This window comes from Rhinolophus sinicus, linkage group LG07 (assembly GCF_036562045.2).
Source record: "Rhinolophus sinicus isolate RSC01 linkage group LG07, ASM3656204v1, whole genome shotgun sequence".
In the NCBI taxonomy this organism is placed as follows: domain Eukaryota; kingdom Metazoa; phylum Chordata; class Mammalia; order Chiroptera; family Rhinolophidae; genus Rhinolophus; species Rhinolophus sinicus.
This window is the reverse complement of record NC_133757.1, coordinates 81948772-81976027: the sequence shown is the minus strand read 5'-3', so window position 1 is coordinate 81976027 and position 27256 is coordinate 81948772. Positions and strand designations below refer to the sequence as shown.

Here is a 27256-nt window from a genome sequence, read left to right as displayed (position 1 = left end):
CCCGGGCGGGCGGGCGCGGAGAGACGCGGGAAGCAGGGGCCTGGCGGGGGTCGCGGCGCCGCAGCCAGCGCAGCAACCCTAGGGGCCGCCGCCGCCGCCGCCCAGCGCGCTCCGGGGCCGCCGCCAGCACCCGCCGCGCCGCAGGTCCGGGACCGGCCCCGGCCGCCGCCGCCGCGATGGGCAACGCCGCCGCCGCCAAGAAGGGCAGTGAGCAGGAGAGCGGTGAGTGCTCGGGCCGAGACCTGGATCCCGGCCCCGCGCTGCCAACCCCCGCCCTGTCCATCACCGCCTGGCCCCTCCCCCAGGTGCCCCCCCATTGCTCTTTGCTTACCCCCAGCACTCCCTCCCCCTGCCTGTCCAAGGTTGGGGCCCAGGGCCCGCAGAAGACCCTCCAGAGGGGCTACCTTGCCAAAAGCCGCCCCTCGCTGCAAAGACTGTGTCCCCCCCACCCAGCTGTCACTGCCAACCATGGCACGTATGACCGCTGGGGCCCCACATGGGGCCCTGTCACCACCGCACCCCCTCCTTTCCTGGACCCTCTTCCCAGATTCTAATACCCCCCACTTCCTCACTCGCCTATCCCACAAATGGGACTCACCGCAGTACCCCAACCCAAGCTTCTGACAGTCTTGGGAGTGTTGTGGGGTCTGTCTCCACCCCACAGGAACCTTGGCCACTTGGTGACCACACCCCTCCCCCCTCCAGCCCCGCCATCTTTCTCCTGCCCTTCCCCTCTTCACCTTACCACAGCCCCCCTCCGAACCCACTCTGTTCCCTTGAGTTTTTCCCAGAGCCGTGTCCAGCATTGTTTTTACTTTCTGTGTCATTTGGCATGGGGGACAGGATCTTTCTGGGTCCCTCTGCTCCTTTCATCCTGTCACTCTCTGTCACTCTGCTCCTGTGCTTGTGCTTTCTCCTCTGAGCAAGCGTCTGTCCCTGGCTGGGGTAGCAGACTGTTTATGAACCAAGAGAATTGCTTCAGTGTGTCCAAAGCCAAGTTTGAGCTGGTCTTCCTGGGTTCATTGCATCCTCCTTCCTGGGTTGGGGACGGGGAGGGGGGGCAGCGGCAGGAGTGCCCCTTTCTATCTCCTGTGGTGCAGTGAGGTAGACTAGCTAGACTCCTTGGAGGGCCCCTCAATAATAAATGGTTGTTTCACAACTGAGGCTCCGTCACTCACCCAGTCCTGTGGGCTTCTTCACCCGCTCCTGGCTCAGGATGAAAAGTGGGGGATTAAGAGTGTCTGGATTTAACAAGGCTCATTCAGCTTGAGCCAGGATAGTGAGAAAGGGGACTTGAGGTATGGTAGTTGTGGAGTAGTGGGTGACATCCAGTGACTTGCCTTTTACCAAGGGACATCCTGATCGCTCCCTGGGCTCAGCCAGAAAGAGGCTTGTTCCCCCCTCAAACCCCAAATTATGTTGGCCTTTTCCAGCCAGCCAGAGAAAGAGATTCTGTATCTGGAAATGCCTTCAGAAATGGCCTTGAGCCCCTTCCTCAATTCCTCCAGCTCTTAAGTTGTCATCGCTCCAGGCCTAAAGCTGGACCTCAGCTAAGATACCCTTCCTGTTACGCAGAAATAGTCAGAGATGAAAAAGGTGACGCCAAATATGCTGTTCCCAGTTACTGGTCTCAAACCCCAATGTCTGAGTCCCCTGAATGCCCTCTCCCAGAAAGACCCAGGCACAAAATCCAGGGAACTTTATTCAGATGGCAGAACTCAGAGTCACTGAGCAACTATGGGGAGGCCTGACATGTCACCAATGGGCGGGGGACAGGGAGGCAAGTGCCTGTAGCTGAGTGCTTGATGACAGAGGAGCAGGTGGATAGTGACCAAAAAAGGTCTGGGCATGAGCTTGGAGGGGACTAGGCAGAGGGGGGAGGGGCTGGGCCCCCAGCAGGTGAGGCCTGGGAGGTAGAAGGTGGAGGCAGGCAGCCATATATTACAGAGGCTCAGTTGAAAGTTGGGGAGATGACATAGTCCTGGAAAACTTTCAAGGCATATCAAACACATGCAATGTGTGTGGAGGGGTGGGAGGGGGTGGAAAGTTACACAGGGAAAAGGATCCCCAAGAAAAAGATCAGAGGCTCCGGAAGTGACCACTAAATCTCTCAGAGTGCAGGCCAGACACTCAGGAATTGACCATCACAGTGAAATAGAACCACTATTTATTGGGCATCTAGGATGTGCCAGGCTAAATGGTCTCCATAGATCTATCTGCTCAAGTGGTTTTCATAACGGGCTTTTTTATGAATTTTCCAAATGACATCTCTAAGTTTGACATAGACGATGTCACAGAGGCAGGATTCACATAGATCCACCTTCCAGCCAATTTTCTGGACCCCAGAATTTCCCAACCCAGACATTCTCAAGCTGCCTCCCTGATTTTTACTCTATTTACTTATATTTCCTTCGTTTACAATAATAAAAGTTTTGATTCACTTTTGTTCAGATGTAAACTTTGCTCCATCCTAAGCAATAATATAAATGAAATCATGGAATTGTTGTGCCAGTTACATTTCTCTGCTACACACTGAAATACAATGTAACTAGAAAAGTGAAACATCCCTAAAATCATTTCTAGCCCTGCCAATGGGACCTATGTCATATATCAGGAAACGCCCTAAGCTGTACTTAGTTCTAGAGGCTCGCAGGGACTCTCAGAGAAGCAAACAGGATAAGGAAGGAAGCCCCTCTTTGCTTGGAACTCTAATTCTGCAAGGATGGAGTTAGACAAAATTTGCTTTCCTGTAACTAGAGCCAGGCCTGGGGTGGGGGGTAGGGGGCAGTAGCCAGGCCAGCCTGCAGGGGGCACCTGAATTTCATCTGCCAGACACCAGCCCTACTGGGGTAAGGAGAATGTCCAAGCCTTAGTGGGCACTACTTAGGCATCCTCCAGCCCCCTGTGCTATCGTCTGGGCAGGACAATGCCAGCCTCCTTCCAAGAGAGCAGGGATCTATCTATGTAAAACAAGCCCTGGGATGGGGTGGGGTGGGGGAAATCTGTACCCAAAGATGCCAAAACTTTGGCAGGGGCCCGGGTAAGATGCTAAGAGGGCAGAGAAAAACAGATCTAGCACTGGACTCTGAGAAGCTAGAGAAATTGAGAGAGGGCAGTGGTCCCAAGAGGCCCCTGGGATAGGCCGCCAAGTGGGGCTCAGGCCTTGGCTAGCTAGCACTGGCCAAAGGCACCCCTGGGAGCTGGCCCACGGGAAAGGGGGCAGGACTGGTGAGAGGGAGCCCTCAGACACTCTCCCCACCAGGCCACAGGGACAAGCAGATCCAGACTCTGAGAGAAAGATCCCTGGATGGGAAGAATTGTCACCGTCTAACATCCTGCAGAAGTCCAAGAGGGTCGAACTCCTTCTGTGCAGTGGCAGTTGTATGGGTGCCCAAGAGGGTCTTGCCAAGGCAGCTTTTTTTCCTTAGCCCTTTCAGACCTACGGAAGCTTGAGGGTCCTACTGCCCCTCCCCTTTACCCACTGGCCCCCAGATTGGGTTTCTCTTCTTGCCATCACCCCCACAACTCCTTGGCTCCCCCTATAGGCAGGTCTCTGGGGATGGGCCTCCAAGCTGGTGAGGCAGGTTTCATGAGCCTTCCCAGCCACCGTAGTCCTGGTGCCCTGAGAGGAACACTGAGTGATGGCTTCCAGCCCCAACGACGGTGAGGCTGAGCCCTGTTGCTATAGCAACTCCTCCGGCACACACTGCCCTTCTGGTCAGGGAAGGGCTGTAGTAGGATTTGGGGAGGAAGTGAAGAAGAAAAAGCTGTGGACTTCTGGCTGGCCCTGGAAACCCCTTACAACTCTGGGCTGGGAGCCTCGGAAGAGCAGTGGGGATGGGTGGCCCAGTTCAGACGGGGGGTATGGCCCATCCAGAGTGGGAGTCCAGCTCAGAGCAGGGCAGTGGTGTGGTCCGTCTTAGTGTTGGGGTTCAGCTGAGACTGGGTGTTGGTCCAGCTCAGCGATGGAATCTGGGTCAGAATGGAGATGTCCATATGGAGTCCAGGTTAGATGCTCCAGTACAGAATGGGGAGCCATCAAACTGGGAAGTGGTCCAGCCCAGTGTCAGGGTCCAGCTCATACTGGGGGATCACCTAGTCCAGAGTAGAGGTCCAGTTCAGAATGAGATTGGTCCAGGCCAGTTTTGGGGTCCAGCTCAAACTGGAGGGTAGTCCAGCCCAGAACAGGGGATCCAAGCTAGACTGGAGGAATCAGCCAGCCTGGAGTAGGGGTTCTAGCCCAGGCTGGGCATCCCGGCCCCAGAATTCCTGGGACAACCAGGTTTCAGAGAGCAGAGGGTACTGAGAATGTTGTCTGTCTGGGGGGAAGACTGGGGCTCTGAGTCTGGGCTCCTGCTGCTTGCTGTGGTCCTGGCTTTTCAAAGAGTATCTGGGGTTCTCTCTGGTAGTGAGCCCAAATTCAATCTGGACCAGGGTGGAGGCTGGCAACCCCCATGTGGAAGATGTGGGAAGGGTGGCAGGTTTCACAAGCCCACAGCCAGCTGGGTTTCCCTTCTTTGCCACTTCCTGTTGTCAGAAGGGCATTCTGCGAGAAGCTGCCACTGACCCTCTACTTTTTTTGGGATTTGGAAAGAAGGAGGAAGATGGTCAAGGCAGCCTCCCCCTCCCCCACCCCTGGGTTTAGCCTTTCGTTTCCGGTTTGGACCTTTATGGCTGAGAGCAGAGCCAAGCACAGGGCAAGGTTTGACAGAGGCCAAGGACATCCTAGGATGCCATTCCCCTCTCTGCCCCTGCTTAGGAGCAAAAGAAAGCCAGATGTACCCATTTGTCTCTTGGGGTAGCAAGATTTGGGGGCTCCAGGTTCAAAGAGGACTCAGGAAGAGATAGGGTGGCTCTCAAACCTCCCCTCTTGCCTTTCTCTCCAGCTGCTCTTTCTGCTAATTAATGGAGCTCTGGGGCCTCTTTAGACCCCAGGGAGCCCCTGACTGCTGCCTGCGCCTAAGCCTTAACTCCTTCCCCTCTACCTAGTGGGCACTGCACTGGGCACATTGAGTACCATCTTCTGGGTAGTCTAGCACCCACTGGGGAAGGCAGAAAGGGCCTGGCATACTGGCAGTAGTGAAGTCCCTAAAATGGGAAGTTAGCTTTAGCACCCCGCCCCCGGGGTAGTCAGGCCAGCCAGGAGGGACAGCCTCTGGAGAATCTTTTCACTGTCCTCTGCCAAGAAGGGCCTTTGCAAACCTTGGCCAGCCATGAGCAGGTACCTTTAAATGCTTCCCTGGCAACCAGCTCCTCCTCCTGGGTCCCCCGAGGCCCTCCCTCCAGAGGAAGCCAGCTCAGAGGCTCTGTATTTCCTAGTTCCCCTGCAAAGGGAAGATTTCCAAGGAGAGCCCAGGGTAGCTTGGGATGGATCTGGGGTTAGATAGTGGCCAGGGTGGCGACTCAGAGACCACCTTCCAGCTGTGGCTGCAGCTGCTCCTATGGGCCCACCTGACTGTCCGTTTCCTGAGCTACCTGCACCACACCCTGTGCAGCACCTAAGCCACAGCCAGTACCCTGAGCTTCCCTGGCCTGGGGCAGATGGGCCCCAGATCACCCCATCCCACTCCATCCCCCATTGCACCCTCTGTTGGAAGAGGCAGAAAGCAGAGGTGAGTATGGGGGCTCTTGGCTGGGGGTCTCCCATCATTATCCTTCTTTATCTGCCTGCTCTTCCTGGTACTGCCCTTCCCCCATGCCCATCCCCAAATCTGGCAAGCCAGTGACAGCAGAGGAGATGCAGCCTGAGCCCTTCCGCAATTTGAGAGGTGAGAGAAGGGTGTGCTACCCTGTTTTCCCGAAAATAAGACCTAGCTGGACAATGCGTCTTCGGGAGCAAAAATTAATATAAGACCGGGTCTTATATAAGACATATAAGACCCGGTCCTATAGTAAAATAAGACTGGGTCTTATATTAATTTTTTTTTTAAATTTATTTAAAATGTGTTCTTTCAGGACCCATCAGCTCCAAGTCAAGTAGTTGTTTCAATCTAGCTGTGGAAGGCGCAGCTCACAGTGGCCCATGTGGGGATTGAACTGGCAACATTGTTGTCAAGAGCACCGCACTCTAACCAACTGAGCTAACCAACTAACGAACTGAGCTAACCGGCTGCCCCTCTTATATTAATTTTTGCTCCCAAAGATGCACTAGAGCTGATGGTCCAGCTGGGTCTTACTTTCGGGGAAACACGGTAGGACCTAGGCATCATGTGGAGCCTCTCAGTGGGGTACCAGCAGACAGCCAGAGGCCGAGGCTCACTGAGTGGGGAAAAGCAGGACACGGCAGTTCTCAGGGGTGGCTGAGAGTGAAAGGGGAAGCAGGACTTGTCATTATGGATTTCCTCGCAAGCCTGCTCTTCCCTACCTCCCTGGTAAGTGAAGGTAGAGTCCCAACAGGGTACCCTCTCCCCCACCTTCATCCAGAATTCAGTGTGTACATTTGAAGGTGTCCAAGGAAGGTGGTGTGTGTCAAAAAATATTCTGCTAGTGGAAGTATTGGACGTGGCGCAGTTCCTAAACTCAGAGTCTCTCAGTTAGTGGCCCAGCCAGATGCCAACCTAGGACTCCTGGTCATTCCTTGACTGCCTGACCTCTCTCTGCCTGCTCACTTTTTGTAGGGCTTTCCTAACCAACAGTCTCTCCACCTGCCATTCTTGTAGCCCCATGGAAGGTTCTTCTGTCCAAACTCTGAAGGGAGAGCCTTGGGGGAGAATGGGGGAGTCATGACTACCCAAAGATTGTGTGGACCTCCTGGTACTGCATATGGATGGGACAGGCAGATGACAGGCAAGGCCAAAGTACAAGTGTGCAGGACCTCTCAGGGTGGCAGCCATCAGAGGATCCAGGTCAGGTCTATCTGTAGGCCACCCGAGTGCACTGCGACCCGTCAGGAGCAAAGCAGTTAATCTCATGAGAAGTGGGATGGGGAAGGCAACCTCAGGCCTGGTCAGTCTTCTCTTCTGTGTAATGAGAGTAATAGTAGCTCTGAGCCATCAGAATAGAAGTTAAGCATAGAAAGCGTTGAGCACACAGCTGGCACACAGGCAGGCTCCCTAACAACAGCGTGCCTGGCGCCGGGGAACGGTCACAAGGATGAGTCTGTAATGTACAAATCCGTCAGGCTGCACATTTAAGATCTGAGCACTCGACACACCCCCTGTATTTTATACCTCAATTTTTGAAAATACTTAAAAGCAAAATTAATAGCTGACAGTTCTATGACACAAACTTTGTGCAGGCCACTGTCCAACCAACCCCCTTTGCCAAGATTAACTCTTTCAGTCCTTATAACCCTCCTGCCAGGTCATTACGATTATTATCCCCATTTTACAGATGAGGAAACCTGAGGCCCAAAGAGGTGAAGTCAGTTACCGAAAATCATACAGCTCATCAGAGACTAGGCTGGGGTCTGAGCTTTATCTCAGTCCCAGGGTCCTGGCATTTAACTGCTTTTCTGGGCACTGGCAAGAATGACTTTTCAAGCCTCAGTTTTCCTAGAGTGTAAAATTGGGAGAATGGATAAAAGGAAAGCTGGCAAGCGAACTGAATGAGGTAGTGGAGATGAAGCAGCAGGCCCAGGGTGCCTACTGGGAAGTCTTCAGTATTAACCAGATGGTGATATTCTTTGGGGTGCTGAGGAGCCCCTGGGAGGGTGGGCATCAGGTGATGCCTCCCTTGAACCAGCTGTGGAGCCAGGGCCCCTCGATTGGCAAAGACAGAAACAGGGCCAGCTGGGGACCAAGGCGACAGCTGAGCCCCCCAAGGGCTCCTGCTACCCGAGCCCCAGAGGCCTCCACCCTGGCCCAGCCTCCCCAGAGAAGGGGCCTGAGGAACAGCCAAATCCTGAGGCTATAAATACCTCGGCTGGCGTCGTCCCTGGCCGTGGAATGTCGGTCAGAACTGGGGCGAGTGGGGGTGGGCTGGCCTGGGTGCCGCCCTCTCTCCCCCTGAGAGTAAGCTCCAAGTCACACTGCACCCCATTTGGGACGGAGCTGAGGCTGGATCCCACCTCTGTAGTAAAAGGGGCCCAGGCCTCAGCACAGATCAGCGCCCACCAAGCTGCCCTCAGATTTCAGCCAGGGCACCCAAAGGCCCTGGGAAAAAGAAGGTCAGTCTCTGGGTTGAGACATCTATCTGTACCTCACTTTCCACAAATGGGCATCTCCCCAGTGATACCCTGGGCCTCTCCCAATGAGATGAGGTCTCCATCTAACTCTCCCCTCTCTTCCTTCCAGTGAAAGAGTTCTTAGCAAAAGCCAAAGAAGATTTTCTTAAAAAATGGGAAAATCCTGCTCAGGTAAGCCCCCGGGGTGCAGGGCGTGGGAGGGGTGAGCTGACAGCCCCCATCCCCCAGTTGCATCCCTGTGACATGGCGAGGATTTTAGGGCCATGTGGAGGGTGTCTAGACACCCATGAGGGCTTTGTGTGGAGGCACCTGATCACCCATTGCCAGGCTCCCCCACCCTACCACCCCCTTCCAACTGGCAGCCCCTGCCCCCCACACAGCTGCCAGCAGCTCCTGGGCCCCAGGCCAGGGCCAGATCGGGCCCCTGCCACCCTCCTCATGGAATGTGTCCTCTGCCATCTTGTTTTTCCGCCCCCGTCCTTACCCGGTCACTCCCCCTGCACCCCAGGGCCCCCTCTGCTGGTGGCAGAGGGGATGCCCCAGACCTCGTCATCCCAGCAGGCCACAGAGACGGGGGTCCAGACCCATCCCAACCCTTCCGCACACAGAATACAGCCCATTTGGATCAGTTTGAACGAATCAAGACCCTCGGCACGGGCTCCTTCGGGCGGGTGATGCTGGTAAAACACAAGGAGACCGGAAACCATTTCGCCATGAAGATCCTGGACAAACAGAAGGTGAGCTCTGCTCTGCCCTGCAGCCTTGTCCCACTTGCTGCCTGGAATGCTCTTTCCGCCCATCCACTCACCAACTGCTTCCTGAGCCCCTATCATGTGCCAGACCCAAGGGCCAAAAGGATACCATGCTGCCTTCAGGAGGTTCCCCCCAGGCCAGCCACTGAGGGGAACCCAGGCATTGGGCATGGACTCAGACGCCTCGCCAGAGGTCTTCCTAAAGGAGGTGGCTTTTACACGGGCCTGCTTTCTGTAAATGTTTTTGATACCCTACTTGTGCCGGGCACTGCTCTAGAGCAACGCTGTCCAGTAGAAATGTCACACAAGCTACGTATAATTTTAAATTTTCTAGAACCTCATTAAAAAAAGAAGCAGATGGAATACATTTTAACAATATGTTATAATTAAGCCAGTATATCTACAATATTATTTCAATGTATGTAACCATTGTAAAATATCATTAATGAGACATTGTACATTCTTTTTTTCTATACCAAGTCTTCAAAATCCAATTTGCATTTTACACTTACAACACAGCTCTGCTCCGATGTTAAATTTTCACTGGAAAGACAAGAAAAAGTAGAGAAATTGAAAAAGCAGATTTACATAGCCCAGTTCTTCCAGACAGGTTTAAAAGTTATCCGGTAACTGCATTGAGTGTCAGTTTTTAATTTTTCATTTTAGATACTTCAAATTTTAAACTCGGTTCCTCAGTTGACCGGCCTGGTTTCAAGCTCTCAGCAGCCATGGGTCGCTAGTGTGGATGGTACTGGGCAGTGCATGTGTAGATCCAAAGAATACAGCTGTGAACAAAGCAGAAAAGGCCCCAGCGCAGAGGTTCAGAGCTGACTGAGAGGCCAGGCTGCCTGCCTGTGACTAGCTGCCTGTGACCTTGGGCAAGTCACTTCCCTTATCTGGGCTTCCAGACTGGCATGCTCACAGTGCATACCCCTCAGGGCTCCCATCACTACATGTGAGCTGCCTGCTAGGGACAGCTGAGGCCCAAGGAGGAATCAGCCCAGGGTTCAGATGGATGTGTTTGGGTGCTTTAGATGCAGAGAAGATATTTGTAAGCCCACCCCCCCACCTCCTGGGGCACTACACCTGCTTGTCTTTACATTTTCAGCTCTACTGTCCCTTCTTCCAGGAAGCCTTCTCTGATTACCCTGCCCACAGACTTTGCAGGGTACCTCACCAAGGGGCACAGGCATCATCCGCAGGCCCTGAGCTTCTCCTACCAAGGCTCTGACCTCTGGGCCAAGAGGCCTGGTGACTCACGTATTCTTGCCCTGAACTTCATGCATGGGGACAGGCAGCCTCGGCCTTCTATTGTGTCCTCAGCACTCAGCCCAAGGCTCCACAGGCCACAAACACTCACAGGAACCAGCCCAGCCTGCACCCCTAGTTCTGGGCATCAGGGGAGAGGGACCTCTCACACTCCCTCCTCTCCACCCTGCTCTGGGCCCACAGGTGGTGAAGCTGAAACAGATCGAACATACCCTGAACGAGAAGCGCATCCTGCAGGCGGTCAACTTTCCGTTCCTCGTCAGACTCGAGTTCTCCTTCAAGGTGGGGGAAAAGAGGGGGCAAAGAGGGAAACCACACCTGGGGGCTGAGGACAACCAGTGGCTGCCCTAGAAAGCAGGCCTACCCACTGATGGTGGGGCGCGGCGAATCAGCCTGGGCTCTCACACACCAAAATTCAACTCCTGGATCTAACTTGATAACCTTAGGTGGGTAAATCACTCAAGCTGGATGACATCCCTCAAAAATCACTGCCCCGTTTATAAGAACCTGATACACAGCCTGGGTTCAAATCCCAGCTCAGTACCACCTGCCCATGTGGGCAAGAACTTCATTGCCCTGAGGCTCAGTTGCCTCATCTGTAAAATGGGGATCATAACAGTCCCCACCTGGTGGGTTGCCATGACAGTTCCAGGCACATTGTGAACACCCTGTGTGAGCTATTTTTGGTGCTATCCTAAGGCAGGACTTCGAAAGTTGGGAAAGGCCACTCGGGGCCTGCCACCCAGGCCCATGCTTGGTGTTATGCTCTACTACTGTTGTCTTGAAATTCGTCGTCATTTTTATAGCAAGTGGCCTCACATTTTTACTTTGGGCGCCCCCTCACAAATTCTGTAGCCTATCCTGGTCCCATTTTACGGATGAGAAAACTGTGGCCCAAGAGCCTTGCTCAGGACAGTCACAGACATGAGCTGCTGTGGAGTCCCCTCTCCAGCCCAGGCACCTCTAGCCAGCCCTCCCTTTCACCCTCCATGAGCAGGATAATGGCTGTCCCTTCTTCCTCATGAGCCGAAGAAACTGAAACTGGTAGCTGAGTGAGCACTGTGCCTGGTCCTTAGCACGTGCTTCATATGGAACCCTAGATTGATGTTGTCACCTAATTTCTGAACATCTGTTGGGTGAGGGCACCAGGGCTTCAGATCGGGCCCAGGGCTTGGGGAGCGGAGCCCTGATCAGCTGCTGCTCCCCACAGGACAACTCGAATTTATACATGGTCATGGAGTACGTGCCTGGTGGGGAGATGTTCTCACACCTGCGGCGGATCGGAAGGTTCAGGTGAGTGGACCCCCGCTAGCCACCCCGGGCCTGGGGCTGTCCACAGTCAGTGCTACACAGCCAAGCCATGTGGGGAAATGAAGGTGGCCTTTCCAGGGCCCTGTGGGCTCTCATTCCCTGAGCTGAGGAATCTGTGATGTCTCAACCACCATGAAACAAAACAACATGGTGACTTAGGTTTTTCCATTTAAGTTGGCGATTTTATGCAGTTTTTAAATTGATGCTGTTGTTTTATTTTGTTTATTCATATAGCTATGCACTTTACATGCAATAAAATGCACAGGTCTTCAATGTTCCATGAGTTTTGACAGTTGCATGCATTTGTGTAACCACCACCCAAAACACCATATTGACCATTTCATCACCCCAGAAAATTTCCTCGAATGCCTTTCTTGTCAGATCACCACCCTGACACAGGCAATTGTCCCCTCTGGCTTCAAACACCACAGAATGTGTTCGGTCTGGGTTTGGGCTTGATATAAATAGCATCACGCAGTTCATATTGTTTTGTCCCATTCTACTTTCACGTCACATAATCATTTTGAGAGGGAGCCACGGTTGTGCATATATTCATCGTTTGTCCTGGTGGTGGTATTGAGTAGGATTCCATTGTGTGACTCTGTCACAATCTGTGACGCCATTCCTCTCTTGATGGACATCTGGGCTCTTTCCAGTTTGGAGCTCTGTATGACTAAGGCTGCTCCTCTTACGCATTTTGGATAGCTGGGCTGGAGGCAGCTCTGCAGGCCCACCTGCTGGGCCATTTGGGGGCGGGCATGTCCTGTTGGGGGTGGCCACCCACTCACCCGGCCCCTCTCCACTTATCCCACCAGCGAGCCCCATGCCCGCTTCTATGCCGCCCAGATCGTCCTGACCTTCGAGTACCTGCACTCCCTCGATCTCATCTACCGGGACCTGAAGCCGGAGAACCTTCTCATTGACCAGCAGGGCTACATTCAGGTGCCCACCGGCCGGGCGAGGGGCAGCCCCAGGTGGCCATGGCCTGGACCCTCCCTCCCTCTCTGCCAACCCTGCTCTTGTGCCCTCAGGTGACAGACTTTGGTTTCGCCAAGCGTGTGAAAGGCCGCACCTGGACCTTGTGCGGGACCCCTGAGTACCTGGCCCCCGAGATCATCCTGAGCAAAGTAGGCACCTCCTCACCCCTCCCACTGCCCCTGAGGCCCACTCTGCACACGCCTCCTCCTCGCCCTCTCCCCTCACACTTCACCCCTTTCTCGCTCTAGGGCTACAACAAAGCTGTGGACTGGTGGGCCCTGGGGGTTCTCATCTATGAGATGGCCGCCGGCTACCCACCCTTCTTCGCTGACCAGCCCATCCAGATCTACGAGAAGATTGTCTCTGGGAAGGTGAGGCCCGGATGCAGGGGCTCCGCCCAGGACAGACCCTTCCCTACCCACCTTCATTGTCAAAACAATCTAGAAGTTCTTTAAGTCAGGCCAGATGGCGAAGCTGGGTGCACCAGCCACGCTAACCAAGGCGAATCCTGGGCCCATACTGCTGATCTCCCCAAATCTTCTAAAACCCCAAGTCTCACTCAGACTCCCGCCCTGCCCAATGTGAGGCTCTTGCACCTAGTCATCCCCCTTAGCATGAGTTTTCACAGGTTTCACGGAAAAGTGAATGTGTTCAATTCCCAGACCCCACCGGGAGTCATTTTGGGTGTATGGCTCAGACCCCCTTTCCCAACTGTAGACTTCCTAACTCCGAGTGTGCGGGTGGGTGATGGGTGCTTAGAGCTTGCACCCACGAAGTACATTAAGCACCCACCACCCCCTGCATCTCCTCCATCCTACCCAGCACTCTGAGGGGCTGAGGAAGCTGAGACACAGAGAGGAGACATGTCTGGTCCAAGATCCAAGGGCCCAAGAGAGGCTGGGACCCCCCACTTCTGTCCTCAGTTTACCCACCTCGCTGGGACGACCCAACCATCCCTGCACCCGGCCCAGGAAATGGTGGGAGCAGCTCCCAGCTCAGCCTGGGTGGGCCAACCTGACTCCAGGTCCCAGCTATGCCACCCATTGGCTTTGAAACCTCGGGCAAGTGCCTTCCCCCCAAGCCTCATCTTAATCCACCTGAGAACTGGGGAACTAGCCACCTGCCTCTCAGGGAGGTTGAGGAATCACCAACTGCAAAATGGGGTCACAAAAAAAGGGAAAGATGAGGTGTCTGCCAGTAAGCAGAATAGAAATTTCCAAGAGAATGGCCCAGAGTGGGAAACAAAGAATAAGCCATAGAAGATTCCGAGGGGGATGAGAAGAGCATAACTCCCTTCTTTGTAGCATTTCACAGTTCCCACGCACCCTCAGCAGTATTATCTTCCTCTTGCAACCCTGGGATATCTGCCCTGTGCTAGACAGGCAGGCACAGGCCCAGAGAGGTTAAAGGCTGTGGCCAAGGTCACACAGTATGTAAGAGGCAGAGCAGTGGTGGAAGTCAGTTCTCATAGCCATAAAGCCAGTGACTAGTTGTATACAAGGCTATGGGCTTAGAGCATTTGGGGAAAGTTTCTGAAAGATTTGAACTGAGCCTTAAAGAATGGAAGAGCTCTAGATATGCAAAGAGAGAAATAGAAAAAAAATCGTCTCTCTCACAAGCATGAATATTTCTGAAGTTCCCAGACCCCAGCAGAGCCACCTTAGGAAGCACTGGCTAAAAATGCAAGTTCTGGAGTCCAACAGACCCAAGATAGAGCCACTGGATCCCACTCCTCTGTGTGACCTTGGACAAGCTGTTTAGCCCTTCCCAGCCTCAGTTTCCTCTTCTCTAAAATGGGAACCATCAGAGCACTTATCTTGGAGCAGCGGTTCTCAAAGTGGTCCCCTCTCCAGCACCATCAGCATGGCCAGGGAACTGGCTAGAAATGCAGACTCTCAGGCCCCAACCCAGATATCCTGAATCAGAAACTCTTAACAGGCCAGGTGAGCTGTTTTAATGAGATTACAATGCACACTCAAATTTGGGGTCCTCTGTCCTATAGGATTGTTGGATGACAAAGGCAGTGTTCTCGGGTCCCCAAACTCCAAGCCAGTTTCCCACCCTGTCTGTGTCACCCCATCCATCCCCAGGTACGGTTCCCGTCCCACTTCAGCTCTGACCTAAAGGACCTACTGCGGAACCTACTGCAGGTGGACCTCACCAAGCGCTTTGGGAACCTCAAGAATGGGGTCAATGACATCAAGAACCACAAGTGGTTTGCCACAACTGACTGGATCGCCATCTACCAGAGGAAGGTGGGCCCCCCCACCCTGCCCCAGGTTGCTGAGGGTTTTGGGGGCAGGCCAAGAGACAGAGAGGGCTTCCAGTGGAGAGAGAGAAAGGGAAGAGGAATTTGAAAATAGGCCACGGGCCCTGGGTCAGTCTAACTGGGGCAAGCTTAGAGCAGTGGGGGTCTAGAAATAGGATTATGGGATCACTTGGCCACTCTGTGACCTTGGGCAGGAGACAACACACTCTGGAAAGTCATTTCCCTATTGATGAGTTGGCTGTAAGATTCTTGGGTTGTTAAGGTGAGTCGACACCATAATTCTAAGTTCAGTCCTGGGTCCTAGTAAGTTATCTCATGAATTTTAAGCCATTCATATTTATTGTTGTAATGGGGATTATGTTGACTGCTTGACTGCTGAGGTCTGGGTGGTTCTTGACCCCTCTCCAGGTGGAAGCTCCCTTCATACCAAAGTTTAAAGGCCCTGGGGACACAAGTAACTTTGATGACTATGAGGAGGAAGAGATCCGAGTCTCCATCAATGAAAAGTGTGGCAAGGAGTTTTCTGAGTTTTAGGGGTGTGCCTGTGCCCCCAAGGGTTTTCTTTTTTTTTTTTTTGTGGGGGTGGGGTGGGTGGGAGGGTTGGATTGAACAGCCAGAGGGCCCCAGAGTTCCTTGCATCTAATTTCACCCCCCACCCCACCCACCAGGGTAGGGGGAGCAGGAAGCCCAGAGATATTCAGAGGGACAGAAACACCAGCTGCTCTCCCTCACCCCCTTCGCCCTCCTACCCTCCCTACTGCTTTGGCCTTCCTCCTCCCCCACAGCCCTCCACCCCAGACCACTTCAGCCTGTTTTAAACCAGTTTCTCAGTTCTAGTTAGACTAGGTCTTGCTAGTGTATCCAGGGACAGGGTGTGGAAAATGGGGCCCAAATTTAACTCCAGCCCCCACCACCGGCACCACTTGCTAAGAACCAATGAAGAATGGCCAACCTTCCCTTCAGAGCAATCCTGCCCAGGAAGGAGAGATTTTAGTGATACATGCAGTGGGCTGCTTGCTAGAATTTTTAAAAAAACAATCTACAATCTTATTTACACACTTATTTAAGTTCCACCAGTGCCTCCCTCCCACCTTCCTATACCCCCTCCCACCCCCACCCCAAGTCCATTTTAACAAGGCTGGGAAGCAGACTGACTTGTAAAGGAAGGAGCTGGGGTTCCAACCTCCCCACAAGCTGCTAATCTCCCCTGCCCCCCTGCCCCCAGGTCCCCTGCCAAGCCTAAAAGGGTCTCAGCCCTTTTAGGAAGCCCCTACCCCCTTCTGCCCCAACCTTTCTTCATCCTTGGGCTTTGGGACCCAGACAAAGCAGCTGCCCCTCTCCCTGCCAAAGAGGAGTTGTCCCCCAAAAAGATAGAGGGGAAGCCCCAAGCCCAGGGTCTTTTCTCCCAGCACCACTCCTCCCCAAACTCCTTAATTTTATTCTGAACTAGATTTTAATGCCCAGCCTCCTTTCAGCTCAGTTGGGAAGGCAAACCTGCAAAAGGAGGCAAAGCCCTCCTCCCCCTCGTAGCCCTGGTTCAAGGCCAGGGTTGCTGGGGAGGGGCTGCCTGTTTTATTCACCCAATAGCCTCCACCCCCAACCCATCCAGGGCGCTCCTCTGCTTAGCTGTCAGCTGTCCGTCACCCCTTGCTCCCCATTTGTGCTTTTTTCTCTTAATAGAAAAGTGGGGAGCCCCCCCATCCATCTCCGTCTGTCCCTCTCATAACTTCTCCCCATCCTAGGAGGAGCTCTCAGGCCTGGGGTGGGCCCCGGGTGGGCACGGGGGTGATTCAACCTGTGTGCTGCGAAGGACGCGACTTCCTCTTGAACAGTGTGCTGTTGTAAACATATTTGAAAACTATTACCAATAAAGTTTTGTTTAAAAAAAAGTGTCGCTGCTGTTCCCGACTTCGGTCACCCTACACACACACACATACACACACATAGTTGGAAAGGGAATTTCGCACCCCACCGTAAACACACACACACACACACACACACACACACACACACACACACACACACACACACGGTTGGAAAGGGAATCTCGCACCCCACCGTCCAGGCTGATCAGGATCTGACCTGGAGTCCTTGTAACCGGGTTCAGCTGACTTCCGCCACTCCCCCCCAACGCCCTGCAGAAGGGGGCATCCAACTGCCCTTTGACCCGAGATTCGGGGTCCCCCACATCTACGGCAGTCCCCCTCGGCGTCCAGCCCAGGGCCAAGAGGGCGCTCCAGAGAGACTGTGGGGCGGGTGCGCCGGGAGGCCGACCTGCGGCGGGGGCGCCCCAGGTTGGGGGCGGTCATAGGTGGGGGAGACGGTGCGCGCCCTCCTCCCGCCTTCTCAACGCGGGGCCATGCGCGTCCGACGGGCGCGGGGGCGGCAGCGGCCCGAGGGTCCCCGTGGCGCCCTGCGAGCGCGGGAGCCCGGCCCGAGGGCGGCGAGTTCCCGGTAAGTGCGGTCCCGAGAGCGGAGCGCGCCGGGAGGTGTGGAGAGGGGGGCTGGGCGCCGGGGACGTCTGGGTCCCGCGCCCAATGGCTGGAGGGCGGCCGAGCGCCGCCCGCCCGCCCTGCCCGCCCCCTCTCCCCTCCCCCTGGCGCTCCCTTCCCCCTCCCCCGCCTGCCGCTTTCCCCCGCCCCCGCCCCGGCGCCAACTCCGCGGCGCCTCCTTAAAAAGCGCGCGGGAGTTGTAAGGGGGGGCCGGGGCGAGCCAGAGTGAGCGAGAGCGCTGGGTAAAGGGGGTGGGCGGGGGGCCCGGGCTCCACCTTAAAAGCGGGCGCGTGGGGGTGGGAGGGAGGAAGGCGGGCGGCGGGGCGGAGGGAGGGAGGGAAGGAAGGGGGGTCGGAGTGTCCCGGGCGCAGGGCGCGCGTGCGGCGGCGGCGGGGAGGGGCCGGCCGCGCCGCGCTCCCCTCCTCCCTCCTCGCATCCCCGGCCCCGCGCGCGCCCAGCAGAAGCGGGTCTGTGTGTGCGTGCGTGCGAGTGAGTGAGTGTGTGCATATTTTTTCTCTCTTTTCTTTCTCTCTCACTGTTTTTTCTCTCTCGCTCTCTTTTTTTTTTTTTTTTTTTTTGCAAAGAAACAGCAGCGCCGCCGCCGCTCCGCCGAGGCGCTGCGCCCCCCGGGGGGGGGAAGCGGAGGAGGCGGGCAGCGGCGGAGGGAGGGGAGTCGGGGAGGGGGGCGCCGCGCTGGGAGGGAGGCAGCGCGCACGGTGCAGCCGGGCCGGGCGGGAGGCATGGCGGGGCCCCCGGCCCTACCCCCGCCGGAGACGGCGGCGGCCGCCACCACGGCGGCCGCTACCTCGTCGTCCGCCGCTTCTCCGCACTACCAAGAGTGGATCCTGGACACCATCGACTCGCTGCGCTCGCGCAAGGCGCGGCCGGACCTGGAGCGCATCTGCCGGATGGTGCGGCGGCGGCACGGCCCGGAGCCGGAGCGCACGCGCGCCGAGCTCGAGAAACTGATCCAGCAGCGCGCCGTGCTCCGGGTCAGCTACAAGGGGAGCATCTCGTACCGCAACGCGGCGCGCGTCCAGCCGCCCCGGCGCGGAGCCACCCCGCCGGCCCCGCCGCGCGCCCCCGCAGGGGCCCCGCCGCCGCGCCGCCGCCCACGCCCGCCCAGCCGCCAGCGCCCGCGCCCGTCGCTGCCGCCGCCCCGGCCCGGGCGCCCCGCTCGGCCGCCGCCGCCACAGCGCCCCCTCACCCGGCCCCGCGCAGCCGGGCCCCCGCGCGCAGCAGGCCGCGCCCTGGCCGCGCCGCCGCCCGCGTCTGCTGCTCCGCCGGCAGTGGCGCCCCGGCCGGCCCGCGCCGCGCCCCCCGCCCGCCGTCGCCGCCCGGGAGCCGCCGCTGCCGCCGCCGCCACAGCCGCCGGCGCCGCCACAGCAGCAGCAGCCGCCGCCGCCGCCGCCACAGCAGCAGCCGGAGGGGCGCGGCGCGGGCCGGCGGCCCGGCGCGGTCCGTGAGCCTGCGGGAAGTCGTGCGCTACCGCGGGGGCAGCGGCGGCGCCGGTGGCCGCGTGACCCGCGGCCGCGTGCAGGGGCTGCTGGAGGAAGAGGCGGCAGCGCGGGGCCGCCTGGAGCGCACCCGCCTCGGAGCGCTCGCGCTGCCCCGCGGGGACAGGCCCGGACGGGCGCCGCCGGCCGCCAGCGCCCGCGCGTCGCGGAGCAAGGTGAGCGCGCCGGGAAGGGGGGGCGCTGCTCGGTGGGCAGGTGCGGGCGAAGTTGGTGGCGGGGGCGCGAGTCCCGGGAGGAACCGGGCTGCGGGCGGCCAGAGCTTTGTGCGTCTTTTCTGCGGTCTCCGTGCGTGTTGACCTTGGCAAGCGACTTAATCTTCCCGAGCCTCAGTTTCCTTCAATGTAAAACGCGATTTAACTACAGTAGCGACCTCTTGGGGTTGTTGAGCGAGTTTAGTGAAATTTGGCTACTAGGGGTTTTTTTTTAACACAGAGCCTGGCACGGAGTGAATGCTTAAAAGTTAGTTCGCGTTGATATTAAAGGTGGCCGTTAGGCACACCATTTGGTCTTGGATCCCAGGGACTGGGCCCAGGGCCAGAACAGCTGGTAACCTGTGCGCTTCTCCCTGATACCAGAGAGGTGGAGAAGAGCGAGTGCTTGAGAAGGAAGAAGAGGAAGATGATGATGAAGACGAAGATGAGGAAGACGATGTATCTGAAGGCTCAGAGGTCCCTGAGGGTGACCGTCCTGCAGGTGCCCAGCACCACCAGCTTAATGGCGAGCGGGGCTCTCAGGGTGCCAAGGAGAGGGTCAAGGAGTGGATGCCCGGTGTAACCCACCAGGGCCAGGATGAAGGGCGGGGGCCAGCGCCAGGCAGTGGCACCCGCCAGGTGTTCTCCATGGCAGCCATGAATAAGGAAGGGGGATCAGGTAAGGACTCCTCTGGGTGGGGGAGGGTACCTGGTGGGGAGGAACCAAACCCCAAGACAGCCACTGATAAATGCTTTTTCTTTCTCAGCCTCTGCTGCCACTGGGCCAGACTCCCCATCCCCTGTGCCTTTGCCCCCAGGAAAACCAGCCCTGCCTGGGGCCGATGGGACCCCTTTTGGCTGTCCGTAAGTTGGCGTGTTTGAGACACCAGGGTGGTGCCCGGGGTGTATAATAGAGCCAGAGAAGCATCACTGCTCACTGGTTTCCTCTGTTCCAATACAGTTCTGGGCGCAAAGAGAAGCCAGCTGACCCTGTCGAGTGGACCGTGATGGACGTGGTAGAGTATTTCACCGAGGCTGGCTTCCCTGAGCAGGCAACAGCTTTCCAAGAGCAGGTGAGTGCCCCACCCTCGACTTCTTGGGTCTCAGTGGGGATCTACTCTGACCCTGCTCTCTGTCTGTCTGTATCCCACCCAGGAAATTGATGGCAAGTCTCTCCTGCTCATGCAGCGGACAGATGTGCTGACGGGCCTGTCCATCCGCCTTGGCCCAGCCTTGAAAATCTATGAGCACCATATCAAGGTGCTCCAGCAAGGCCACTTTGAGGATGATGACCCTGATGGCTTTCTAGGCTGAGCACCTGGCCTCACCCCTGCCCTGATCCATTCCTGCCCTATCTCACCCAAGATCCCCAGAGTCTAGGAACTGGACCGGGGACACCCTCAGCCCTCATAACATATTTCAGTGAGGGGGCACTCCTCCCTACTCATCTCTTCCCTGTGTCTCCCCAACACGTACACACATCTGGCCCCCAGCACATCCCAAACTCCATGATGGAAGAGTGGGGAGCAGGACAGGGGCCTACTCATTTTACCCCAAGGAGGCCAACTCTTGCCCCCCAGCCTAGGACATTTTTGGAAAAAAGAAATGGGGGCTTCCCATCTCCCCTAGATCTTCAGTCCAGCCAGATGTTTCCTGTATAAATGTTTTGTTCTGCCTGTTCACTTTGGTGGGTGGCCTTTCTTCCCTCCCCCACCAACCAATCCCCTTCTCAGTCTGCCCTGGCCTCCAGCACCAGGGAGCAACTGAAGTGGGGTCCCTGGATCTTCCCTATTCCTCCTCTTTCTTTCTGTTGGTTGTCGCTCCAGCTGATTGTATTGCTTTTTAATATTGCACCGATGGTTTTTTAAATAAAGTTTTAAAAAAAATAATGAAGGCCAGAAGTCCCATTTTATGAATGGAGTTGGGGAAGGGGCATTGAAGAGCCACACCAGCCTCCTGGGAGAGTCAGGTTAGGACAGAATTATTGGAAGGAGACAGGTAGTGAATGGAGCTAGCTACCTCATAGCCAGGAGTGACTGCTCCAGGAGGGCCAGAATATTTGCTTAATTCTGTCATGTCCCCATGCCCAGAACAGTGGCTGGGCACGCAGTAGATGCTCAAACCTCAAACTTCACTCGGCTTTATGAGCATTTTCTGGGTTCTCTCTGTAGCCCCATGAGACAGAGTGTGTAAAAACCCACTTTACAGACAAGGCAACTGGCTCTGCACAGCAGATTCTTGCTCAGGGTCACACAGGGTGGGGTCCAACACCTCTCTGAGTATTTATCCATGTTCTTTAAGTATAATTAACGTATTTGGCTTGGTAGGTTATATATATATAACCTACATATGTGTGTGTGTGTGTATATATATATATATATATATATATATATATATATATATATATGATACATGTATATATATCTGACAGCCTGTATGTGCTGCAAAGAACTATTGGGAGCAGGGATCTGTTCTGGGCCCATGGCAGAAATCTCCAAGCCCCACAGTCCTCTTCGTAAAAGGAACAAGGGATTGGGTCATCAAATGAGATCATGGGATGGGAAAATTTTTCCAGGTGAAGAATTTTATTACTAGTAGTAACTACTACAGCATTAAGTCCCTGCTAAGTTCTAATGCCATTTCTTAACTCCATTAGTTTTTAAAATACAGATTCCTGGGCCAAAAGACTGCTGATGAGGGGTGGGCGGCTATCTTTATATTCCTGCCCCCCAGGGTTTCGACGCGTGGTAGAGACCCTTCCTCTCTAGGAAACTGCCTCGAAGAGATAAAGGCGCTGGCCCCCGGGACAGCACCCCCAGGACGTGGCCGCTCCAGTGCCAGCTCAGGTCGCCCCCGCTGGCTGGGCTGCGGGAGCGCGCGTGTACCCAGCGCTCCGCGGGCGGTCAGCGCCGACCCGAGCGGCACGCCCCTCCCGCGTGTTGAAATTCAAAACAGGCGAACTCCCTCCGCGCGGTGCGCCGCCCGCAAGAAGTCGAGGTAAGGGAGAGTTGGCCTGGGCGCCGCGCTCCCAGCCCTGGTAAATCCCGAGTTCCCGGGGCGGGGTCGAACCCGCGGCCAACGGGAGTGGTGGAGGCTTAAAGAGCTCCGATCCCGGCCTTCAGCCCCCAGGATGGCTACGGAGCAGTGGTTCGTGGGGCCGCTCCCCCGGGGCCCTAGGGAAACGCAGCCCCCAGAGGACTTCGAACCTGGAGCACAACCCTGTGGAGATCCCTCGTGGTCGACGCCCCCTGGCCAACCTGGGGACCCAGCCAAGGCGCAGCAAGAGGATGTCCAGGAGCAGCTGCTGGAGGCCTCCCCCTCTACTCCTACCCCGGAGCCTCTGGCCCCAGGCCCGGGGCCCGTACCTCCTCGCCTATCCTTGGACACCATGTTCAGCCCCATCACCGAACAGCTCCACTACCTGCTCAAAAAGGCAGATGATTTCCAAAGCTATTTAATCTACAGGTGATGCTGGACAGGGTCCCAGGTCCCCGTGGATAAGGAGGATGAGGAAACAGGAGACGGAAAGAAGCGTGACTGGATAGGCGGGTGGCACACACCAGGGTTGTAAACTTAAGAGCATTAGGAGCCAAAGACAGTAAATGAAGCCAGCTGATTAGGAATCCAATTTGGAAGTGCTGAGGGCTGTGAACTATTTGAGGTTAGGGAGCGCCTGCTATTATGTGGGCTCTGGGTTGCCAAATCTCTAGGACTTTTTCCCCCCAGTTTTTAACTGATGGCTTAAGTTTTGGACCCTGGGCAGGCTAAATAAAACCTATCTGAGCCAGATTTGGCCTGCTGGCTATCAGTTTGAGACCCCAAAGGAGAATGTGATTCCCAACCCAGGAGAAAAAGGACCGTGATTCTCACATTTCAGCATCCATTGGGATTTTCTAGATTTCTCAGCTCCACCCTGCAGAGAATCTTGAGTCAAAGGCAGTAGTAGTAGGACTCAGGTGTCAGCATTTTAACAAGTGTTGCAAATGGTTGTGATGCAGGTTGTCCTGGAAGATGCTCTGACAAAGGCCTGGCATTGCGGGGGGGGGGGGGGGGGGGGTTGCATCGGAGGTCCATGCCAGAAATAGAATGGGAGAAATGGGGGAAGGGGAATGAGAGACCCAGGCAAAGACCCCCTTCTCCTTTCAGCAGGGACCAAGTGCAGAAGGAACAGCTGGCGAAGGCTATGCCCACCTTCTTAAAGATGTGTGAGCCTTACTTCCTGTACCTGGAGGCAGCTGCACGGAGCATGCCCCCCATCTATGGAGCTCTGCAGGAGCTGGTCCGAAAGGGGGTGTGTGGGGCGATTTCCTAGACCCCATGTCCCTTTCTTCATCTTTTAGGCCTGGAGGCTGGGGAGGGCCGGGGGGTGCTCCTGGCAGACCAGCTAATCTCATGATGCCCCTCTTCCATGCAGCTGTTAGAGATCTCTCAACAGCTGACCCTGCGCCTGGAACAGCTGGTGCTCATGTATGCCTCCTTTGGTTTTGTGGACCTGGAGGAAACTGACCCCCTAAGGTAAAATGGTAGGAGACGGGGATGGGGGTGGTGGTGGAGAAGTCCAGGCCTCAGCCTCCTTCGCCATTCTCCCATCTCCTGCCAGCATCTCCTGTTTCTTCTGCGGGAGGTTCTCCATCAGTCCTTCCCACGAGGTGTCCATCTTCAGATACTGTGCCCCTGCTGCCTACACTGCCAGCCGCTTTCCCCGGTATCTCTATAAGAAGATGCGCTGGAACCTGGAAACCACCTCAGAGCCTGGAGGCCAGGGGCAAGATTCCCATGTGGATTAGTGAGTTCCCTTCCCTGAATCAAAGCCCCCTACCTATGCAGAATGCCAATATGGGCCTCTGAACCACGACCATCAAAGTGTGGAAAGCCGAGCAGGAAACTAAGGAAAGGCCATCCCCACATTTAAAAAAACACACGCATCCCCCAATCAAAATAAAAATACTCATCTTAAAAGTAAGCTAAGCTGGCAGGGAGAAAAGGCCTCAGTATTGAGTCACATCCCTACCTGAGAACTTGAAGGCAATTTCTGATGAGTTTCCACCTCACCTCCAAAATTAAAGCCCTCAATAGAAGCTAGGAAACTGCTCACCTTTAATTTCTGCCCCTTCCCCTCCCAGCTACTTCCTGTGCTATCGAGATACGTGGGAAGACACAGGCAAGAGTCCAGCCAACTCGTGCCCCCAGATTCAGAAGCTGTGGTCGATCGGGCGATGGGTGCCCCTAGGACCAGCAAAGGATGACCTTTATTCTTGGTAGGAGCTAGGGCGATGGCAAGGTGGGCCTGGGCTCTGGAGAGAGGGGCTGAACCCCACCAAAGTCCATCTACCTCCCCCAACACTGTTTCCCTTGGTAATAACAACAGCATTTTATTGTACCCTGCTTTATGCAGACTCATGTAACAACCCACTGAGGTCTATACTAATAGCCCCATTTTACAATGAAAGAAACAGGTGCTCAGAGAGGTTAAGTTACCTACCCAAGACACCCAACTAGCTAATTGGCCAGGTCAGGGCTAAGTTGTTCAACTTCCCAGAGCCATCACCCTCTAGGCTTCTCATCAACAAGGAAATCACTTTCCCCCAGGGTTTTTCCCACCCCCAGCTGAAACAAAGCCTCTTTCAGCCACAGCCTCTCACTCGAGGGGAGGGGCTCCCGAGTAGCAGGGGGAGCTCACGTCCAAACCTGTCTGTCCCCGGCCCCCAGGATTTTGTGCCCGCAGCCGCCTGGGGACTACCAGCAGCTGCTGACCATTGGCTTCGAGGAGCCGTCACACATGCTGGCCACCGACCTGCTGGTGCAGATCCTCACGGGCCAGGCAGGCCCAGCCCGGCCCCCGAGCGCGGCCGGCCCTGCGGCGTGGGCCGCGCAGGGGTCTTGAACCTGGAGAGTGTGAAAGCTGGAGCTTGACAGTTCCAAACTCCAGGAGAGGGGGCAGGGGAGGGGCTCAATCATTCTCCAAGTGCAGCTCGGCCTCACCTTCCAAGGGGCGAGGCCGAACTGGCCCGTCCACATCGGGTCCCGCTCGGCCGCGGAGCCCTGCGTGCGGACACACCAGTTTTGCGTTAAATAAAAGAAAGAAAAGAGGTCACAGACTCAGCGTCCGCTCGGAGCGCCGCGCCCCACCCCCTGGGGAGAAAGCCCCGCCCACTCGCGCGGTCTTCTGGGAAATGTAGTCTTTGGAAACAAAACCGTGGTCCAGGGAACCGGTGGGTGAGAATTCTGGGCATGCGCAGAAGGGTGCATGAAGCAAAAAGGGAAGTAGTGGTGCTTGTCAACAACCGGAACCCAAAAAACCTCAAGTTTCGGGTAGCCGGGAAATTCAACTCCCGCTGGGGGTGAAGAGATCCAGGGCCACGCCCAATCGCATAATTTGACCCGGAAGTTATTTTTGTATACGGTAAAAGACGTATTTTCCCGATGGACCCCAGGAAAGGGCCCGCGATCAGTTTTCTAAGGGCCTAAGTCAAATCTTATTCTTCCAGCTTTTGGGTCCAGGAGCGGGCCGGTCGCTGTACCCCGCGCGGTGTCCGGGGCGCAGACGGAGTGGGAGAGCCGCAAAGAACTACAACTTGGGATCTCTAAAGCCTCACCCCAGCCTTGGACTGGAGAAGAGACCTGGGTTGAGAGAGGTGAATTCACCTGCCCAAAGCTACAGCGAGGAAGTGGCCGAGCCTGGACCTGAGCTGGGTCCTTCTGATTGCTACTGGTCCCTTGCGAGAGGAGAGGTGTCCTTCCTGACCCGGTGTCACTCAGCTGCAAGTTACGCCGTTCAAACTAAGGGACGCCTTTTGGTACCCGCCCCCCACCTGCACGCCCACCCCCGGGCATTTTCAGAGTTGGAGAAGAGACCTAGAGCCCTGCTTTTATGCTTTTAAGCAAAGCACTCGCTTACCTAATAATCCCTGGCTATAGTATTATCATAAGCCCTAGTTTACAGACGACAAAAACGGACGTGACAAGTGAAATGAATCAGGATTGGACTCCAAAACCCTTGTTCTCGGAGGGAGGGGGCTTCTGGTGACAATTTCTGACTGCATTAACGATTTTTTACTCCATAGCCCAGGTATGAATGAGTTCAAAGGGGTTCTGAAACTCCTTAACGCTGATTTGAGGTAGCCCCTGTGAGATTTCTGCCAGCTGTAAAACTATAAATTAGCTCAGTTCAATAGAAATATAAAGCGAGCCACAATGCAAGTCATATGTAATTCCAAATTTTCTAGTAGCCACATTTAAAAAAAATAGAAATCAGACTAATTTTAGTGATATTTTATTTAACCCAATATATCCAAAAATTATTTCAACATATAATCAATATAAGAAATTGTTGAGATATCTCCTTTTTATATTCCTTTTTATAGTCCTTTGAAATGTGTGTATTTTACACTTAATAGCACATCTCAATCTGGACTAGCCACACGCAGCTTTAGACTGTCTCATCTTAAGACTAATCCACAGGCCACTTAAGACTAAAGATTTCCGGTGGGTGATGGTAGTACTGGGAGAGGAAGGAAACAGGCTGGATTTCCTGGGTCTTGTTGATCAGGAACTGTCTACACCCATGATTCTCCAACTTGAGCATGCCTGAAAATCACATGGAGGTTTTGATCAAGGCTAGGATGGGGTCCAAAAATGTGCATTTCTAAAGAGTTCCCTAGGGATACTGGTACTGCTGGACCAGGCAACACCCTTTGAGAACTGCTAGCCTTTACATTATGGCTCTCAAATTGGGCTCCATGTTGGAAGCACCCCGGGAGCTTTACCAATGCCAAGGCCTCCCTCAGATTCTGCTTTACTCGTCATAAGTGTGCCTCAGGTGATTTTAACTTGCAGGAAAGTTTGAGAATGCAGGTCTACATTTAAGCTCCGGTCAACTCGTTACATGCTTAATTCTTATCTGCCCTGCTGGAAATTAAGAAAGGACTCTGGGTGTTTCCATGTCTACCTTGGCAGTGATCTTTCTTGCCTTTCTCTCCAGACCTCTCAGTCACAGTCAAGCATGTGGTCAGTGTGCTGATGACAGGGTCAGGGGGTGGGTCCTTAGGCTGAGCTGCTCTGGGGGTGCAATGCTTTGTGAGCATTCTTTCAGTCTTCATTAGCCATCTTTTGTCCCTGTGCAAGTTCCAGCCTGTTGCTAGATCCACGGTATACAGAGTTGGACAAATTCAGGAGTTTAAACAATGATTCTAAAATGTTTCCTGGGTCTCACCATTTTTTTGGTCTCATTGCACCTCTAAGAAACTGGTACACTAAAACCACAGAATATGATTGCACAGATACAGTTTTACAACTTGGGGTGTCCACAGAACCTTATGAATCCCATCCAGCGGGGCCTTGAACCCCTTGTCT

General features: G+C 55.2%; 4 protein-coding genes across 5 annotated transcripts; all 4 read left to right on the top strand.

Moving 5' to 3' along the window:
• Nucleotides 1-16594, top strand: PRKACA (protein kinase cAMP-activated catalytic subunit alpha). Of its 2 annotated transcripts, none has more exons than XM_019746152.2 (10): nt 1-222; nt 8235-8296; nt 8734-8862; nt 10330-10428; nt 11357-11439; nt 12273-12399; nt 12489-12584; nt 12684-12806; nt 14526-14690; nt 15113-16594. In XM_019746152.2, exons 1-10 carry the CDS (start codon nt 177-179, stop codon nt 15236-15238), a joined length of 1056 nt encoding a protein of 351 aa, XP_019601711.1. In that variant the 5' UTR covers nt 1-176; the 3' UTR covers nt 15239-16594. The 2 variants fall into 2 exon arrangements, with proteins under 2 accessions (XP_019601711.1, XP_074194191.1); XM_074338090.1 differs by lacking the exon at nt 1-222 and adding an exon at nt 7882-8107.
• Nucleotides 5234-5639, top strand: SMIM46 (small integral membrane protein 46). The gene has a single exon (XM_074338091.1). It carries the CDS (start codon nt 5368-5370, stop codon nt 5500-5502), a length of 135 nt encoding a protein of 44 aa, XP_074194192.1. The 5' UTR covers nt 5234-5367; the 3' UTR covers nt 5503-5639.
• A 1208-nt stretch (nt 16595-17802) lies between the features above and the next one.
• On the top strand, nt 17803-20793 carry SAMD1 (sterile alpha motif domain containing 1). The gene is given in 10 exon segments (XM_019746084.2): nt 17803-18291; nt 18294-18398; nt 18401-18445; nt 18448-18490; nt 18492-18623; nt 18625-18868; nt 19289-19583; nt 19672-19768; nt 19866-19977; nt 20060-20793. Coding segments are annotated over 10 exon segments (1587 nt in total). The 5' UTR covers nt 17803-17936; the 3' UTR covers nt 20219-20793.
• Nucleotides 20794-21895: 1102 nt separating this feature from the next.
• On the top strand, nt 21896-24957 carry LG07H19orf67 (linkage group 07 C19orf67 homolog). The gene is made up of 6 exons (XM_074338089.1): nt 21896-22369; nt 23051-23195; nt 23319-23419; nt 23505-23690; nt 24028-24162; nt 24614-24957. Exons 1-6 carry the CDS (start codon nt 22035-22037, stop codon nt 24786-24788), a joined length of 1077 nt encoding a protein of 358 aa, XP_074194190.1. The 5' UTR covers nt 21896-22034; the 3' UTR covers nt 24789-24957.
• Nucleotides 24958-27256: the final 2299 nt, after the last annotated feature.